Source organism: Labeo rohita, chromosome 20 (genome assembly GCF_022985175.1).
Source record: "Labeo rohita strain BAU-BD-2019 chromosome 20, IGBB_LRoh.1.0, whole genome shotgun sequence".
Classification (NCBI taxonomy): Eukaryota; Metazoa; Chordata; class Actinopteri; order Cypriniformes; family Cyprinidae; genus Labeo; species Labeo rohita.
Genome location: NC_066888.1, coordinates 5999927 through 6019176, shown reverse-complemented (window position 1 = coordinate 6019176; position 19250 = coordinate 5999927). Strand labels below are relative to the sequence as shown.

At 38.4% G+C, this 19250-nt stretch overlaps 1 protein-coding gene and 1 non-coding gene across 5 annotated transcripts; both read left to right on the top strand.

Moving 5' to 3' along the window:
- Positions 1-308: 308 nt before the first annotated feature.
- Positions 309-420, top strand: trnal-caa (transfer RNA leucine (anticodon CAA)). The gene is made up of 2 exons: positions 309-346; positions 375-420. It is a non-coding gene; the product is annotated as a tRNA-Leu (tRNA).
- A 308-nt stretch (positions 421-728) lies between these two features.
- Positions 729-18330, top strand: syt14b (synaptotagmin XIVb). 4 transcript variants are annotated; one of them, XM_051138871.1, is made up of 10 exons: positions 781-800; positions 1237-1363; positions 2937-2984; positions 4769-4918; positions 10648-10797; positions 10889-11112; positions 13838-14275; positions 14374-14554; positions 14716-14772; positions 15507-18330. In XM_051138871.1, the coding sequence occupies exons 2-10, from the start codon at positions 1351-1353 to the stop codon at positions 15821-15823; spliced, it is 1578 nt and encodes a 525-aa protein (XP_050994828.1). In that variant the 5' UTR covers positions 781-800; positions 1237-1350; the 3' UTR covers positions 15824-18330. The 4 variants fall into 4 exon arrangements, with proteins under 4 accessions (XP_050994826.1, XP_050994828.1, XP_050994827.1 ...); XM_051138870.1 differs by lacking the exon at positions 781-800 and adding an exon at positions 806-851; XM_051138869.1 differs by lacking the exon at positions 1237-1363 and having other exon boundaries at positions 729-800.
- Positions 18331-19250: the final 920 nt, after the last annotated feature.

Genomic DNA, 19250 nt, shown 5'->3' with positions numbered 1-19250 from the left:
TCCTTAATCATTTAATCGTCCAAGTCGTTCAAAAACATTCATTCATTGGGAGTTCAAAACACTGATTCATCGTAGCGGTCGGAAAGATCATCAAGTGTCTGTCTCTATTTATAACTCAAACGGCGCTAGAAGGGGTTTCAGCATTCTCAGATGTTCAGCCTAATGGTGTCCGAATGGAGGCATCGTTTCAAATCCTGTCTGACAGCAGCTTTTTAGAGAGGCTGGACAACATGTCAAAACTCCAATAAATGTGCCATCGGTCGAGCTCCATTAAGCTAGGATGGATCATCAAACCATTCACAGCAGTTGTCAGAATGGCCGAGCGGTCTAAGGCGCCAGACTCAAGGCATTTCAGCCTTCTCAGGAGTTGAGGTTTCTGGTCTCCGAATGGAGGCGTGGGTTCAAATCCCACTTCTGACAAGAGACTTTTATAGTGAATTGATAAAAGTAGCGCAAATATAATGTTATAATTTCCATAGAATATTCTCAATGACAACACGGCAGTACATCCGCAATCTTCCACATTTCAGCTGTGCTGATGCTCAGAACCGCAGCTGATATCAACCACCTTACCTCAGTTCTCCCTAACGCGAGTCATATTTAAAAGTCAAGACCATACAGAAGCAGATTCTTAAGGTTACAACTGCACGTTGCCACTTTTACAGTGTATGTTTGTGTCAAGCGTGCTGCAGCATTCATCACTGTCCCAGTACATCTCTCCTCCCTCTCACAGCATGGAAACACTTTCTCTCTACACCACCCCTTATCACGTCCCATTCACAGCATCATGGCGTTTGAGGGTGAGTATCATCACTGACCAGCGTGGGTAGAGTACACCGTGATCTTTCTAGGTAACAACATATAGCGGGATCGGTCTAAACGTACTTTTTGTAGACGATTATGAATATGTAAAGCGTAAGCGGTTTTATTTTTAATTGTAAGTTATAATGCATTTTTGACGTGGCTGTAGCTGGTTATGTGCTACTGCACCAATGCGGACAGCCATATAGAGTAATGTAAGAGTATGGCTTGAAAGCTAAATACAAGAACACAATAACGTTTTTCTGCCTGAAATAATGCATGTGCGAAGACGGGAAAATCCTGGATTCATAGTGTGCTTAAGTTTTGATCTGTTTGTTTGTTGATATTATGTCGTGGCGTTATGAAATGGTCAGTGTTTTTACAGCAGCATGTGAGCAAGGTCTCCATCTGTTATTCATGTCTTTGACCCACCAGGTGGTCCAATGAAGTTGTAGCATTAGTAAAAACTACAAGATGGCTTACTCACTGATACACTGTCATCTGGTGTGCGCAAACAAGAAGAATGTGTCTTTTAAAAATACCTGAAGGATGATGACATTAGGTATGTTAATAATATGGTTATATAAAATGACACTGAATTAACATGATTGACATGCTACTCCGATTACCATTCTACCCTGTCCAAAACATGGCGAGTGTTTATAAATGGTCAGATAATTAAACACTTAGTAACCTAAGTAACATGTAATTAAAAACAACAACAACAACAACAAAAAAAAAAAAAACAGGTGGAAATGCCTGATAATTGTCCTGACTGATTTGTGAAAAATTACTGTCAAAGTATCATTAAAACAGTCAACATGACTCCATATTAATACAATAGTGAATTTTGTGACACTTGTGGTTTTAGTATTATTTATTATGCACTATTTACTTAAATATATTTTATGTAAGTTGAGAATTTTTTAGATATTTTTGTCATTTTTTAGTGCTGTCAAATGGTTAATTGCGATTAATCACATCCAATGTAAGTTTTTTGTTTACTTAATATAGGCTATGTATATTAATACACACATGCATGTATATATTTAAGATAAATATGTTTATATATTAAATATATTTATATATAATATTAATTATATGAATATAAATATATGCATGCAAATACCTTCAAAATATATACTGTGTATGTATTTATATATACATAATAAATATACATAGTAGACACATATTTTTAATTTAAATTTAAATTTAAAATTTTTATTATTTTTAATTTTATTCACAATTAATTGCGATTAATCGTTTGACAGCACTGTTTTTTTAATATTTCTATGTAGCTTTAATTTATAGTTATTTTGGTTTTAGTTTTAGTATTTTTAGTGCTTTTACATATTTATTGGTTGTGCCATACTAAGTTATATTTTATTTTATTTCAGCTTTATTTTAATTAATGAAAATTATTTTTTACCTTTAGTTTTAGTTAACAATAACAATGCTGTATCAAAATGTAATGTAAGTTCTTGATATCTGCTCTAGCTTTTCTTGAAAGATTATTTTGTGAATAAACTGTTTAGACAAATTTAGGCTTTTTTTTTTTTAATGAGATAAAATTCCAAAACTGATCTGAATGATTTGTTGACAAATCCGGGTGTTCTGTCACTATTCGTTTTAGTTGCACAAAAAAAAGGCAGACCAGGACATTCTTCTAAATGCTTTCAAATAAACAACAACGTCATATAGGTTAGAAAAAACATGAGGATGAGTAAATGATCACAATTTTATTTTTATTTTATTTATTCATTCATATGATTCAGCGATTCATTTCTGGGTGAACTATTGCTTTAAGAATGGTATGTGACAATATTAATAGAAAGAAAATGAAAGAGCTTTAGCCAGCCAGCACACTTTGTACAAAATGATGCTCCTTCGAGAAAGCTCTGACTAAAAGTGTGTGTGCGTGAGTAAGAGAGATATGCATCATCATTAATCTGAATGTCATGCACCGGCAACATTTTTACAGCTACTTATTTTGAACCGTGTCCCTGTAGTGTGCTTGTAGAATATGAATTGTCCATTAAGTCTCATAAATACATAGCTCTGACGTCAAAGAGAATTAATAGGCACCTTTTTTATTGCAAGCAATTTTCTTAAAAAAAGCTGTTTCCTGTTCTCAGGTGGGGGGCGGAGCTGTGGTGTTCATGAACTCATCTGCGCTAGAAGAGGTGAGAGCATCTTCACCTTCCATGATAACATACACCGACTACTCCTGAATATTTATTGCATTAGTTCTTTATATTTTCTAACAGATAAAATATTTTTGTACCCCCTCACCTCCCTTGTCCCGCACTTCTATCAATTATAAATGACCTATCAAGTTTGGTGGACAAAAACAAGCATCATTATTAATTCACAACAAAGGATTGAGTTACTATGAGCAGGAAGACCTATGTGTAAACAACACAATTTCTTCTACTTAGTGGCTGATATTTAAATAAGCATGTCTTTGTCTCGGCCTATCACAGCCAAAGAGCAAAGGGGAAGATTTTGTTACATAACCCTAGGCAGAAGTGGAAGATTAAGGGTGAAATGTCAAAAACTGAGCGTAGCAGCTTTGCCTTATGGGATTTGAGCTCATTTCGATTAGCAAATTTGCTTTTGCTTGCATTATCACACTGTGGGGTACCTCACAGATCTGAAAAGCACTGTTAAGTATTTTCAGTAGTAAAATGATCTTTATATGTACAGTACAAAATGCCTTTCAGTGCTTTATAGCCTAAACATGGTGGTGGCTCAAGTGAGCACTAATTAGTGGACGTGTCTGAAGTAACTTCAGTGTCTCTGACTCATATCTTCCAAGTGATGTTCTGTAATGTTTTATGTATTTTTATATAATAATTTACATCCCCATAATATTAGTGTCTATCTATGGTCCAATTAGCATGTGACATGTGTTTGCCACTTACATACTAGTCAATCCCGTTTCAGGTTAATGTAGGGTAGGTTCCAATGGAAGGTCCAGTGGTATTGTGTGCACAAAGTGTGAAGGGGCATCCAGTTACCTTAGACTAGTGAATTATTCAGCACTGGGAGAGATAGATTGAAGACGGGTGCTATAGATTCACTCACTGCTAGAGATGGAAGTCAAACCTTTTAAATACCATGGCTTAAATGATCTATGAGGAATAACGAACATTGGCAGAGGAGTTATATAAAGGTATTGTTGTTCGCAAACTGACTAAATGAAGAGATTGTTGGATTTAAGAGATGTCGAAGGACTCCTGTTACCTGCAGATTGTGGTAATATTTGCTGTAGTGTTGAGTGCTTTTACAGTTTCTTTTTTTGATCGTAATGCACAGTTAGGTTTAAATAAACTGTGACCAATGTATATTTCATAGTCCATGGAAGCAGCAGAGAAAGTCTGTGCTTTACTCTCATGTTTCTACTGTAAGTAGGAGGTTCTTTAAAGGTTTATATTCAAATCTTATCTTAGTCTTATCTTAGTATCTATTACCTAGATACGTGAGCTTATTCAAGTGTAAGTTCATTGTCTGCATTTTCAATAGTGGTCAACTTTTTGTTTCCACATTATTTTAGTCTATATGTTTAACTTGTAAGAGTGACAAATATAGGCAAAATCTATTTTTATTAATAGACAAATCTAATAGTAGTTAACTTGCTATCAATGATGTTATGCAGTATATGGAGGGCATCAAGCTGACTGAAAGTTGGTCATCTGTCCATATTAATAAAACCATAAAGGTAATAGATCAAAGACAGTGTGATTTTTGCCATATTGACACTGAGATTAACTTTTCCTTTAGGGAAATAATACCAAGCTTTGTTGTCCTGTCATTACTGGAGGAAATCATGATAGCATCCATCACCATCTACAATGCTTGTCTGTTATCTAGGTAGATCAAATTCTCGACTCTTGCCCTTTACTTTCTCAGCTTTTATCCTCCAACCCTGTGCTTTCTCTTTCTCTGTTTCTCTTTTTTCCTTCAGTATCTCCTGAACTGCTAGGTGTCCTGTCCTCCATTGCTGTCTTCATGGCCGTGATCGCTCTGTTTTTTCTTTACCTCAGCAGCAAGCTGTCAGTAGAGAGCCCAAGCAGCGATCTGCCACGTTTTGAAGGTTTTACCAAAGGTTTGCAAGGTAAATACTTAAAGAGTTTGCAATGAATGTGTACACTTATTTACAGGTGCATCTCAATAAGTTAGAATGTCGTGGAAATGTTCGGTGAAAATTCGGTGCACACAGACTGAAGTAGTTTAAGTCTTTGATTCTTTCAATTGTGATGATTTTAGCTCACATTTAACAAAAACCCACCAATTCACTATCTCAACAAATTAGAATATGGTGACATGCCAATCAGCTAATCAACTCAAAACACCTGCAAAGGTTTCCTGAGCCTTCAAAATGGTCTCTCAGTTTGGTTCACTAGGCTACACAATCCTGGGGAAGACTACTGATCTGACAGTTGTCCAGAAGACAATCATTGACACCCTTCACAAGGAGGGTAAGCCACAAACATTCATTGCCAAAGAAGCTGGCTGTTCACAGAGTGCTGTATCCAAGCATGTTAACAGAAAGTTGAGTGGAAGGAAAAAGTGTGGAAGAAAAAGATGCACAACCAACCGAGAGAACCGCAGCCTTGAGAGTCTTGTCAAGCAAAATCGATTCAAGAATTTGGGTGAACTTCACAAGGAATGAACTGAGGCTGGGGTCAAGGCATCAAGAGCCACCACACACAGACGTGTCAAGGAATTTGGCTACAGTTATCAAATTCCTCTTGTTAAGCCATTCCTGAACCACAGACGACGTCTTACCTGGGCTAAGGAGAAGAAGAAATGGACTGTTGCCCAGTGGTCCAAAGTCCTCTTTTCAGATGAGAGCAAGTTTTGTATTTCATTTGGAAACCAAGATCCTAGAGTCTGGAGGAAGGGTGGAGAAGCTCATAGCCCAAGTTGCTTGAAGTTCAGTGTTAAGTTTCCACAGTCTGTGATGATTTGGGTGCAATGTCATCTGCTGGTGTTGGTCCACTGTGAAAACCAAAGTCACTGCACCCGTTTACCAAGAAATTTTAGAGCACTTCATGTTTCCTTCTGCTGACCAGCTTTTTAAAGATGTTGATTTCATTTTCCAGCAGGATTTGGCACCTGCCCACACTGCCAAAAGCACCAAAAGTTGGTTAAATGACAATGGTGTTGGTGTGCTTGACTGGCCAGCAAGCTCACCAGACCTGAACTCCATAGAGAATCTATGGGGTATTGTTAAGAGGAAAATGAGAAACAAGAGACCAAAAAATGCAGATGAGCTGAATGCCACTGTCAAAGAAACCTGGTCTTCCATACCACCTCAGCAGCTAATTTATTGAGATGCACCTGTATATGGCTGTGTGTCAATTCCTAGTGAGCAGTAGAAACTGTGAGTTTAGACACCCCTGTTTTTGAGATTTAAAAAAAATAAGTTGTAAAACACTTTGTATGTAAACCTTGTTGCTGAAATACGACATGCTTGCAAACACAATGTTGCTGGTGAAAGATCCTGAAGATTAATGTACAAGCTGACTCTTCAACAGAATTTGTGGTCAGACACACCAAAGGCAAAAAGCAATGGCGTTTTTCAAGAGCTTCCAACAGAGCCTTCCTTCTGTCAGTTCCCTCTTGGACACTGTCTCAAACACTGTCTCAACTGCTGTGGATGATTTGTCCTCTGCGGTGAGCGATGTCACCTACACTGTCAGCGACCAACTAACGGAGCAAGTCAATACAATCATCCACAAAGTGCAGACAGAGGAGGATGACAAATCCAGGAAAGAGGATGCTGAAGGTTCCTCAGAAGAAGTCCAAAAGGAGAGGAGGAACAGTAAGCTGAAGCGTCAGGAGACAGAAGGTTATGCTGCGGACAGTGGAGAAGGAGAAGGTCGAAGGAGCCGAAAATCGAAAAAGAACTCTTTGTGGACTGTTGAAATAGATGAAGAGGAAGTCCAGAGGGAGAAAGAAAGACAAGAGGAAGCAAGAAAAGCAGAGGAGGAGGAGTGGGAGTGGTGTTATACCCCCTCTAAAGGTTGGTATCGTAAAAGGAGGGACCCAAACCAGCCACAAAGCACGTCTCCGACCTCAGACAACCAAAAAGAGAACAGTGACCAAGCATCAAAAGAGGCAGAGTCTGCTGATCAGGAAGAGAACGCCTCCTTGTCTGGCAAACACAAGAGTGAAGGTGACAACCACAATGAAAATGCTAATGGGATACACATAGGTAATAGTAAGAAAAAGCAGGACTCTCAGGAAATGTCTGGTGATACTGATACACCAGCATCAAAGCTTGAAAAGAATGGAGAGCACAATAGTGATGAGGAAGATGATACAGGCAGAAGAAAAGACAAAGGCGGTAAAGGTGAGACTGTATGCTGGACTTGCTGTGTTGTGCTCATCTGATGAGATGCTTCTATATCTTTGCTTCTCTTTGGTTTTTCATCGCTCCTTTGATTCCACACTAGGTTTCAACCAAGGACACAAACAAACGTCTCTCTTTATAATATTTTCTGTCTTACTCCTGACCATGATGGGCAAACAACTAGGAATATTGTCATGTTACCAGGGTGGCCAACTAGGGTCCTCTATAGGAGCTTTTGCACTGCATAGTTCTAGGAACTAGCCAGCATGGTGGTTCCAAGAGAACCAATTTCTCCCTCTGGCCATTTTCCTGGTTGCATTTGCACCGGGAGCAGGAACTTTGAAGCGGCCAACAGCGAATTCTTTAATCGCTGCATTTACAAACATCAAATACTGGTGAATGGAGGTCGCCGTGATCGGATCAGATCGTTGTGGGTTTCGTACTAACGAAGATAGGATGTAAATGCACATTTGTTTTTATTATTGCTTTTTTCCATGTTCGTGGAATAAATAATTTTACTCGTGTTTTGTATGTTTTTGGCCAATCAGCATACACTTACATCTCTGGTAGTTCCCATAAAAATGTTTTAGACCCTACTCTGATTTAGGAGCTAATTTAGTTCCCCCAAACAGAGTTTCTAGTTAATTAATAGAAACTAAATACATTCCTAGTTCCTGTGGTGCAAACATGCCAAAAAGCGGGAACCTCCATCAATAGTTCTTGGAACTATGAAAAGGTTCCTCCGCATAGTTCTAGGAACTCGGTTCTAGGAACCAGGCAGCATGGTGGTTCCAAGAGAACCAGTTTCTCCCTTGGGTCATTATGGTTGCATGCGCATCGGCAGCAGGAACTCTGAAGCAGCCAACAGCGAAGTCTTTATTTGTGGCATTTACAAACGTCAACAACTTGTGAATAAAGGACGCCATGATTTGGAGCTGTTTTTGTTGTGTGTCATGGGTTTTGTGATAACGGAGATGTAATGTGAATGCACAACTGCTGTTGCTTTTTCCATTTTGGTGTGAAGTTCCTGCACACCAAAAAGCAGGAACTTCTGTCAATAGTTCTTGGAACTATGAAAAGGTTCCTCCGATGCGAAAGCCCCTTAAAAGGCTTAAAATCTAGTGCGGTTTCATTTTAAAATGGCATTATAAAACTATCAGAAACGCACCAGAAATCTGATCTCCATCTACTAGGGGTGTAAAGATACACGTATTCGTACCGAACCATCACGGTATGGGCATCTCTGTTCAATGCGTGAGGCCTTGCAACGAAAACAGGCAGTTCACCCTCAATCCAGAAGGGGGCGCCCGCAATAAGTTGCACACTTGAAAACAAAGACCACTTAGACAGTGATCCTGTGCTGATTTTGAACACGTCTTTCACTGACAAAAGAGTGTACTTTAAAGGCTTGCACACTCAACTGTCTGTGAAATGGAGCTTTGCGCTCTTGTATTATATTTCCATATTTGCAATGCATCCTAAAGCTAAACAATTATTTATTATGTAAATTATAGACTTTGTACTACAGTCGCGTTCTAACGGTGACACAGTGAGGCAGGCACGCTGTTTTCAAAATAAATGGGAACTGCAGCGTTTTACAAAGTCTCAAAGTCTCAGTTTTTGTTACACATCGTCTAGGCTGAGAAAAGAACACAACGCTGCAGACGACAGGTAGCTAAATGTCATTATTGCTGTTTTCCATGTTTGTTGAGTAAATATTTTCACTCTGCTTTTTAAAAATGCCGGGTAGCTGGTGTTTCTTATGTGTTTGGCCAGTCATTGTACACTTCCATCACTGGTAGTTCTTATAGCAATGTTTTAGACCCTACTCTGTTTGGGAGAACTAAATTAGCTCCTACTTCAGAGTTCCTAGGTCCTACAGTGCGAGTACTTCCACCAATATTTCTAGGAACTGTATGGAAAGATCCTCCAGTGTGAAATGGTTCCCAACCCCGGACCCAGAGTTGCCCCAGCAGTACACATTCTGGATGTCTTATCTGGCACACACATTTCAGGTCTTGGAATGTCTACTAATGATCTAATAAACTGATTCTGGTGTGTTTGATTAGGGAGACAAAATGTGCAGAGTTGGGGGTACTTCAGGTCCAAGTTTAAGAAGCGCTGCTCTATAGAGGTTTCACACCGGAGGAACCTTTTCATAGTTCCTAGAACTATTGGTGGAAATACCCGCTTTTTGGCGTGTTCGCACCGAAGGAACTAGGAACATGTTTGGGAAAACTAATTTAGCTCCTTCTTCAAAGTAGGGGGGAGAAACAGTTCTATAGGAACTACCAGTGATGTAAGCGTACGCTGGCTGGCCAAATGCATACGAAACACTGGCTACCAAGCAATTTTTAAAAAGCAATGTAAAAATACTTGTAATAGGATACTGTCAAGATTTTCGTGCTCTTTTAATCGCGTAAATTGTGCATTTACATTCCATCTCCGTTATAAAAAAAAAACAAAAACAGCTCCAATCACAGCATCCTCCATTGATCGGTTGTTGATGTTTGTAAATGCCACAAATAAAGATGTTGCTGGCGACCGCTTCAGAGTTCTTGCTGCCGGTGTGAATGCAACCAGGGTAACGGCCCAAGGGGGAAATTGGTTCACTAGGAACCACCATGCTGACTAGTTCCTAGAACTGAGGTCTTAGAGCTATGTGGTGCAAAAGCGCCTTATGGCATAGCCTGCTCAGTCTTGGACCTGGAGATCTATCTTTCCGCATAGTTGACCTTCAACTCTAAATACACTTGAACTAGCTACTGAAGACTTTCAGAAACACTTGATAATTAAAAATATTTATGTTAAAGCAGGCTTAGAACTGACCTTTATAGAAAGACAGACCTTCATAAAGAAGAATGAGCATCCCTGGCCTACTCATTGGACCGAGGAAAGATGGGGCAGAAAGATAAAAATGATGTCCCAGACCTTGTAAATTTTACTGATGGCCCGCCTTTCTGATGTTTTCCTTTTTATATGTGAAGTATGTAATGTTTTCAATGTTAAAATACTTTCATATCCCAGTTTGACCATTTATTGTGTGGTGGAAGTGGATCATTACTTTTGTGTTTGGTGCCACTATTGTCTCAAAAATTACACACTTCACTTTTAAAAATTGTGTTGCTCTCATGTTGTGCTAAAGCTGTTTCTGTTTTCATTGACTAAAGTAGGAATTTTTGAATACTGGATGCAAAGTCGGGGTAGTTGCAAGCATCTGTTGTGAATCTGCAAGATTTACTTCATTACATAAAACTAGGTTATGAATTATAAAGACTTTATATGGTGTTTTTTTTCTGAAGTTGGTAGGTATGCAATCTTTTTAAAATTCTTCAAATATTTGTCTTAAAATACAAGTGCATGGGTGTGAAATTATGGGTAGGAAAATTAATAATGACTCCTCCTACTTTTTGCAAAAGGTTTACAGTAGGATATTTTTAGTGCATTTTTAGACTCTGAATTTGTAGATCTCTATTCTTTCTTAGACGGGGATTGTCCAGAGAAAGGATCGGATGAAAGTGAGGACGAAATACCAAAAAGACACAAGGACTTGTCCTCTCATCAGCAGGGAAGTGGGTGGAGAAACAGGGATGCTGAGAATGAGGATTGCAGCAGTGAGGCCTCAGCTGAGCAGGGTAAATATTGTGTGCTGTCTGACTGATGAAACACTCTTAATTATGCTGTAATTAGGATGTAATCGTATTGCATTTCTGTCTCAATATACAGTCAAGAGGAAAAAAGGTTCAAGTTCCCTGAATGAACTTCAGCCTCCACCATACCGGGACAAAGACGATCTCAAGGGTGGCTCAAGGGCTCGCAGTGACTCAGCAGAGGGCAGTGGAAGTGAGGTCAGCGAGGGCAGTGAAGACCCTGAGGACACAGAGAGTTACCTGAATAAGGGCTATGAGGAGGACGCACCCAGTGACAGCACAGCTGTTTTGGGCCCGGAGGTGAGCGACTCGGCCCGTCGTTTCCGATGTGTTCTTCTATGAGAATCACGGCCCCACCTTCAGATTCACCAATGAAACTATCGAAATCCTCACACAGTGTTGTTATGTCTCCAAGAGAGCTGTTCACTGCAGTTAATGTTGAGACAAATATTTGTAAATGTTTTTTTTTTTTCTTTTCACAAATCCCATGTTTTTTGACATGAGATTTTTTTAAATTCATTTTGTTTTCTTTGAGTCAAAGTGTGTTCTTCCACAATAATGCTCATGCAAGGCCAAACTGACAAACAAGACACCTGTCATCAATTCTCTTTCTCTGTTTTTGTTTAGTTTTTTCCCCGTTCCTGTCTGTTTGGTTTCCCATACACTAGTGTCCTCTTTTTAGACCATTGTGAAGTAATATTTCAGTTGTTTATTAAAATTTCATTTCATTGTCACATGAATGAGTCATATCACTGATGGTTTTAATTATGAGGAGCAAGGAGGACAGTTCAAGGATTCTCAGGCTGGGGTTTGACTCATTCTGGCCACATCTGGTAAGTTTGCCTTTGAGTTTGCCTGTGATTGGAGACACTGAAAGCCTGAATGCTGACATATGCAGTGCCTTGCAAAAGTATTCATACCTCTTCATTTTTTCACGTTTTGTTATGTTGCTGCCTTATGTTAAACTGCTCTAAATTACTTTTTTCCCACATCAGTTTACACTCCATACACCATTATGACAAAGCACAAAACAGAACTGTCACAACTTCATACATTTATTAAAAATAAAAAAAACTGAAATAAGTATATTGCATAAGTATTCATACCCTAAACTCAGTACTTAGCCAAAGCACCTTTGCAGTCTCAAGTCCTTTTGGGTATGATGCAACAAGCTTTGTACATCTGCATTTGGCAATTATCTGCTTTTCTTCTCCTCACCTCTACACCTCTCAAGCTCTGTCAGGTTGGATGGAGGTGGACACACATGTTCATGTTTCTCCAGAAATGTTTGATGGGTTTCAAGCCCAAGCTCTGACTCAAGCCCAGTCTGAGGTTCTGAAAGCTCTGGACTGGGTTTTCATTAAGGCTATCTTGATATTTTGCTGTGTTGAGCTTTCCTTTTACTCTGATGAGTCCCTCAGTCCCTCCTGCTGAAAAACAGCCCCACAGCATGATGCTGCTACCAGAACACTTTACTTTTTGGATGGTTCTCTGCAGGTGATAAGCAGTGCCTGGTTTCCTCCAGACATGATGCTTGGAATTGAGGTTCATCAGACCTGAGAATCTTGTTTCTCACTATCTGAGAGTCCTCCAGGTCCTTTTTTGCAAATTCCAAGTGTGTTTTCATGTGTCTTCACTGAAGAGAGGATTGAGTTTGGCCACACTGCCATAAAGCCCAGATCGGTGGAGTATTGCAGTGATGTTTGTCCTTCTGTAGGTTTCTCGTATCTTCACAAATGATCATGGACCTCAACTAGAGTGACCATTTGGATCTTGGTCACCAGTCTACCCAAAGCTCTTCTCCATCAAATGCTCAGTTTGGCCAGGAGGCCAGCTCTAAGAAGAGTTCTGGTTGTTTCAGACTTCCTCCATTAAGGGTAATGGAGACTACATGCTTCTGTAAACCTTCAATGCAGCAGAATTTTTTTTGGAACTCGCCAGATCTGTGGCTTGACACAATCCTGCTACTAAGCTCTACAGACAGTTTTTTGACCTCAGGGCTTGGTTTTTGCTCTGATATGCATGTTCAGCTGTTTATGTGTCTTTCCAAATCATACCCATTCAAGTAAATTTAACACAGGTTAACTCCACTCAAAAGTGTAGTAACACCTACAGTATAAACGTCCCTAAGCCAAATTTCAACTGTCCCAGATAAGGGTTTGAATGTTTATGCAATGGAATCATTTGGTTTTTTTTTATTTTTAATAAATTTGCAAAGATGTTAATGTTTGCCATTAAGATGTATGGATAAAAATAATTTAAAGCAGTTTAACATAAGGCAGCAACATAAAATGTGAAAAAAGGGGTATTTCGCAAGGCACCGTGCTTCTCATACTATACATGAAGCCAGGCTACTTTGGTGGGCGTCATATCCTGAGGGACCATATGCCTTGATCTTTGGAGATAAAATTTCATAATGTAATAATATACTATATACAGTAACTCTCATAACTCGAAACTAACTTCCCAGTTCACATAGAGCATTTATCGAAACTTAAGTGACAAAAACAGCACAACTTTAATAACTTTCTGATGTCAAATGAATACATTTCAAAACATGACTGTCAACATATCAAATATAACTATTCAGTGTTTTGAAACTATCCATGTTCATTTTACTATTGTAAAAAGGAAAGTTAGCCATACTTTTCACTTCTCCTGGATGTGTTTGTAGCACCTGCAACTCTGTATATCCTTTAGAAAGCTCCTGTGGGCAAGGCCTGTTAACTATTATTCTTAATAAGGTTCCTAATCAGTTATGTCTGATTTTAAAAGTTTCAGTGACAATTCGGTGTGGATTATGATATGCTGTCACAATGTAAAAAGCAAATTATGACATCAAGAAGATAACTAAAAAATCCATGATATGACCTTTTTATTGGTCTTTATAGTACCACCTTGTCGCCAACACAGGCACCCTCATGATTTACGAGCTGTTCATTTTTAAATGCATATGCATAAATTACAATATCTGAAACTTTTATTTCTCTATCCTGTCTGCCCCGTCTTTCCCTTTCTCTAACAGGACAGTTTACTCCCACCCCTTCCAGAAACATATGAACCCGAAGCACTGGGGAAATATGGCACACTTGATGTGGCATTTGAATACGACCCCAGCGAACAACGGCTTGCGGTAACAGTGACCGCTGCCACAGATATTCCAACCCTTAAGAGCACAGGGAACATTTCCTGGCAGGTCCACCTGGTTCTGCTGCCCACCAAGAAGCAGAGGGCCAAGACAGGAGTGCAGAAGGGACCCTGTCCCGTCTTCACAGAGACATTTCGGTTCTCATGTGTGGAGAAGGAGGCCTTGGGGGACTATGCAGTCCGGTTTCGTCTCTACAGTGTGCGGCGCATGAAGAAGGAGAAGGTCTTAGGGGAGAAGGTGTTCTACTTAACTAAACTCAATCTGCAGGGCAAGCTTGCGCTGCCTGTTACGCTAGAGCCTGGAACATCTGTTCCTGTAAGCAGTGTTTGTGTACTTCTTCCAAAGCCGATCCAATTTCAGTGTCAGAACTGTCTATTTTATATTGGTAATCCTTTAATGTCGCTATTCTTTAGGGTTGTGGATCAGTGGTGAGTGTCTCTCGTAGTGCTGGAGCTCTGTCATACCGCTCCACTGGCGAATCCTCCACTCCAGAGCTTCTGCTGGGTCTCCTCTACAACTCCACCACAGGAAGACTGTCCGCCGAGGTTATTAAAGGCACCCATTTTAAAAACTCTGCCACCGATAAACTTCCCAGTAAGAAACCCATGAGTCCACCTCAAAAGCAAACCTATTTCATGCATGTGCTGTCTTAATGCTTTTTTCCTTTGTGTTCTGCTTGTAACTGAACTGCTCTCTTTTTATCTGTCAACTCTATTTTCTATCATATTTCTTTTTTTCTGTGTCCTGTCTTGTAGTTGGCCTGTTTTGTTGTGTAAAACACTTCATTAGTGGGCAACTGTATATCATGAGAGGTAAGTTTACTGCCATGACGAAAGTTTAGAACCACCCATTTAACACTCGCCGACTTAACCTGGTCGACTCCACTGCATCTGCATTTTATTGATGTTGTGTGTTCAGTCAAGTGTCTTTGCACTATATTGGTGAGATGTACAGAGATATGTGGGTAAAATCCTATAGAATACAATTACAAAAAGTTTGAACATAGGTTAAAAGTAAATGAACACCATGTCTTGCTAGAAGGGTAATACCGTTGGTAGCGCTTTAAAGACATGTCAGTAAACTTAAAGTCAACAAACTGAATGGGGGAAAAGGATTAGTTCACTTCCAAAATAACAATTTCCTGATTATTTACTCATCCAAGATGTTCATGAATTTCTTTTTTTCAGTTAAAAGGAAATCAAGGTTTTTGAGGAAAACATTCCAGAATTTTTCTCCACATAGTGGACTTTAATGGGGATCTGGGTTGAAGGCCCAAATCGTAGTTTCACCGCAGCTTCAAAGGGGTCTACACGATCCCAGCTGAGGAATAAGGGTCTTATCTAGCAAAACAATCTGACATTTTCATAAAAATCTAAACTATATAAATATAGAATTTTGAACCACAAATGCATGTCTACTGCGCGGTATTCAATAAGTAGAAGAAACTATTTCTTTCAGAACATAACCCATGTGTTTGTCTTGGTGCATGATCTCAACTTCACCACCAGGTGGTGCTAACTCACTTTCCCCCTTCCCTTTCCATTAGACACTTATGTGAAGCTCACAATGCTGGACTCCAAAGGGAAAGAGATGTCCAAATGTAAGACCTCCGTCTGCCGCGGCCAGCCCAACCCAACATACAAAGAGACATTTGTCTTCCAGGTGGCGCTATTCCAGCTGTCCGAGGTCACTCTGCAGGTGTCGGTGTACAGTCGGCAGAGCAGCATGAAGAGGAGAGAGCGGGTCGGTTGGGTCGCTCTGGGCCTTAACAGCACCACAGAGGAACAAGAGGAGCACTGGACCCAGATGAAAGAGTCAGAGGGACAGCAGATCTGCCAGTGGCACACGCTTCTCAATTCATAGGGGTGCGCTGAAACAATGGAATGTGGTTTGTGGCCATCTGAGGGTTTAGTAGGGCATATTAAGGGATTTGTTCACCCTAAATTGAAAGTTCTGTCCTAATTTACTCCTTCATGTTGCTCCAAATCTATATAACTTCCTTTCTTCATGAAACATCATGTATTATACGGCTTCAAAAGACTAGCAGCTTGTCATTTTTGGAGTTTGACAGCCCTTATTTACTATCTTTATATTGAAAAGAGTCTTCAGAATAGTGTAAAGAATATCAAGTTTTGTGTTCCATAGAAGAAAGTCATTCATAGGTGGTTTAGAACGGCATGAGGGTATGGAAGCCCATTTCTGCTGCTGAATAAAAAACTGCGAATTTTTATCTCACAATTCTTTTTTTTTTCGCAACTTCGAGTTTACATTTCACAATTCTTACTTTTTTCTCAAAATTGCTAGATAAACTTGCAGTTGCGAGTTATAAAGTTAGATTTGCAAGATATAAAGTTGCAATTCTGAGAAATAAAGTCATGACTTTATAACTCACAATAGTGAGTTTATAAAATGCAATGCTGAAAAAAGTCACAATTTTTTGCAATTTTAAGTTTATATCATAATTCTATGAAAAAAGTTATATTTCGAGTTTGTATCTTGCAATTGTGAGTTTATATGTAATTTTGACTTTATTTCTCGCAATTGTAAGTTTATATCACACATTTCTAAGAAAAAAAATCACAATTGTAAGTTTTTATCACACAATTCTGAATTTTTTTTTTGCAATTTTAAGTTTATATCACAATTCTGTGAAAAAAGTTATATTGCGAGTTTATATCGCAATTGTGAGTTTATATGTAATTTTGACTTTATTTCTCGCAAGTGTAAGTTTATATCACACATTTCTAAGAAAAAAAATCACAATTGTGAGTTTTTAATCACACAATTCTGAATTTTTTTCCTGCAATTTTAAGTTTATATCACAATTCTGTGAAAAAAGTTATTTTGCGAGTTTGTATCTCGCAATTGAGTTTATATGCAATTTTGACTTTATTTCTCGCAACTGTAAGTTTGTCATGCATTTCTGAGAAAAAAAAACACAATTTTGAGTTTTTATCACACAATTCTGAATTTTTTTTCTTGCAGTTTTAAGTTTCTATCACATAATTCTGTGAAAAAGTTATATTGCGAGTTTATATCTCGCAACTGAGTTTATATGCAATTTTGACTTTATTTCTCGCAATTGTAAGTTTGTATTACGCATTTCTGAGAAAAAAAATCACAATTGTGAGTTTATATCACAATTCTAACTTTATAACTCACAATTGCAAGTTTATATCATGCATTTCTGAAAAAATATTTCTCGCAATAGTGAGTTTGTCACACAATTCTGAGAAAAGAAGTGAGATAAAAAGTCACAATATCCTTTTTTTTATTTATTTTGTTATTTTTTACAGTAGCAGAAACAGGCTTCCATATGAAGGTGAGTAAATGATGACAGAAGAGTGATTTTTGAGTGAACTATTCTTAAAGTAGTGAGTGCAAAGCTGCAGTCACGCTTGCAAAACATCTGCAACATTTTTTGGGCAAATTAGGTCCATTGTTGATTTTCAACAGTGTAGTGATGAAGCATTGCTTACTCAGCAGTCACTTCCAAGACAAGAACATTTATATTGGTAATTGTGGCAAATTTGTGTGTTAAAATTTCAAACTTGACTCTGTGTTATTCAGTCAAGTGTTATTCAAGCAAAATTCACAGATTGGATCTAATTCTACTGAAATGACTGCACTTCGCCCGCAGAATTCATCCTTTAAGGTAAATGTGGCTGGATCTTAATTTGTACTGTAGAGAAATCCTCCATGTTGGAGGTACTGTTGACTACCTAGTGATTGAAACTGTGTTCCTCAGGAGAGCAGTAATGGACCTGCTGGTTTTTTTTTTGCAGTGTTGGGATAGGAAGTCTGAAAAAAGACGCCTTATGACGACAATAGAACACTGAACTGACCAACTGCCATTGGCACTGCCATCTGTACCAATTGTTTATTCCCATCAAAGCATAACTGCAACTGCACTGTATTATTGGCAGTTGCATAAGCATTCAAACTACTTGAGGTTTAGCCTTTGTACTTGACTTGCAAATATGCAATTACAAATATGCACTGCATGGTAACAGCTAAAGCATCAAGAAAAACCTTCAGAATAAATATCGGACCAAAGCGCAAGACCACAAATATAATTCTGTTTCATGAAGGGATATAGGGACTGTATCACACCAGCAATGTTGCAAAATATTTAACATGAAAATGTACAAAAAGTAGGGCTGCTGAAGACTGTCTAAATGTATCTACATTACAAGTAAGTGATGTCTAAATGTAACTGATGCAAATTTGAGTAACGGAACTCATGATTTTGTCATCTGTTTTCAAATTGTGTAAGCAAATGCTGCATTATGCATATGTTAATGCTGATTCAGGTTCATTTTTAATCTTTGAACACTACGAATATTTAATAAAATCTAAATTTACAAACACTTAAGCAGTCATTACTAATGTCATGAACATCACTATGGTAGGTTGGGAAAACAACTTAACGGATCATTTAGATGTGTGCTTTCACACATTATTGAGAGTTACAGTTGAGGTCAAAAGTTTACACACACCTTGCAGAATGTTAATTATTTTACCAAAATAAGAGGGATCATACAAAATGCATGTTATTTTTTATATAGTACTGACCTGAATAAGATATTTCACATAAAAGACGTTTCCATATAGTCCACAAGAGAAAATAATTGAATTTATAAAAATGACCCCATTCAAAAGTCTACATACGCTTGATTCATAATGCTGTGTTGTTACCTGAATGATCCACAGCTGTTCTTTGCCCGCTGTTCTTCAGAAAAATCCTTTAGGTCCCACAAATTCTTTGGTTTTTAAGCATTTTTGTGTATTTGAACTCTTTCCAACAATGACTGCATGATTTTGAGATCCATCTTTTCACACTGAGAACAACTGAGGGATGCTTCAGAAAGAAAAACAATGCTTTAAGGGGTGTAAATTTTTGAACAGAATGAAGATGTGTACATTTTTTCTTATTTTGTCTAAATATCATATTTTTTCACTTAGTACTGCCCTTCAGAAGCTATAGAATGTACATGTTTCCCAGAAAACAAAATGGGTTAAATTTACCCTGATCTTCAAATTCAAAACGTTTTTACCCCCTGGCTCTTAATGCACTGGGTATCCTTCTGGAGCATCAGTGAGCATTCAGTTGTCCTCAGTGTAAAAAAAAGATGGATCTCAAAATCATACAGTCATTGTTGGAAAAGGTTCAAATACACAAAAATGCTGAAAAAACAGAATTTGTTTTCTGAAGAACAGTTGGCAGTTTAACTGTTCAGGACAAACAAGGGACTCATGAACAACTATCACTAAACAAAAAAACACAGCT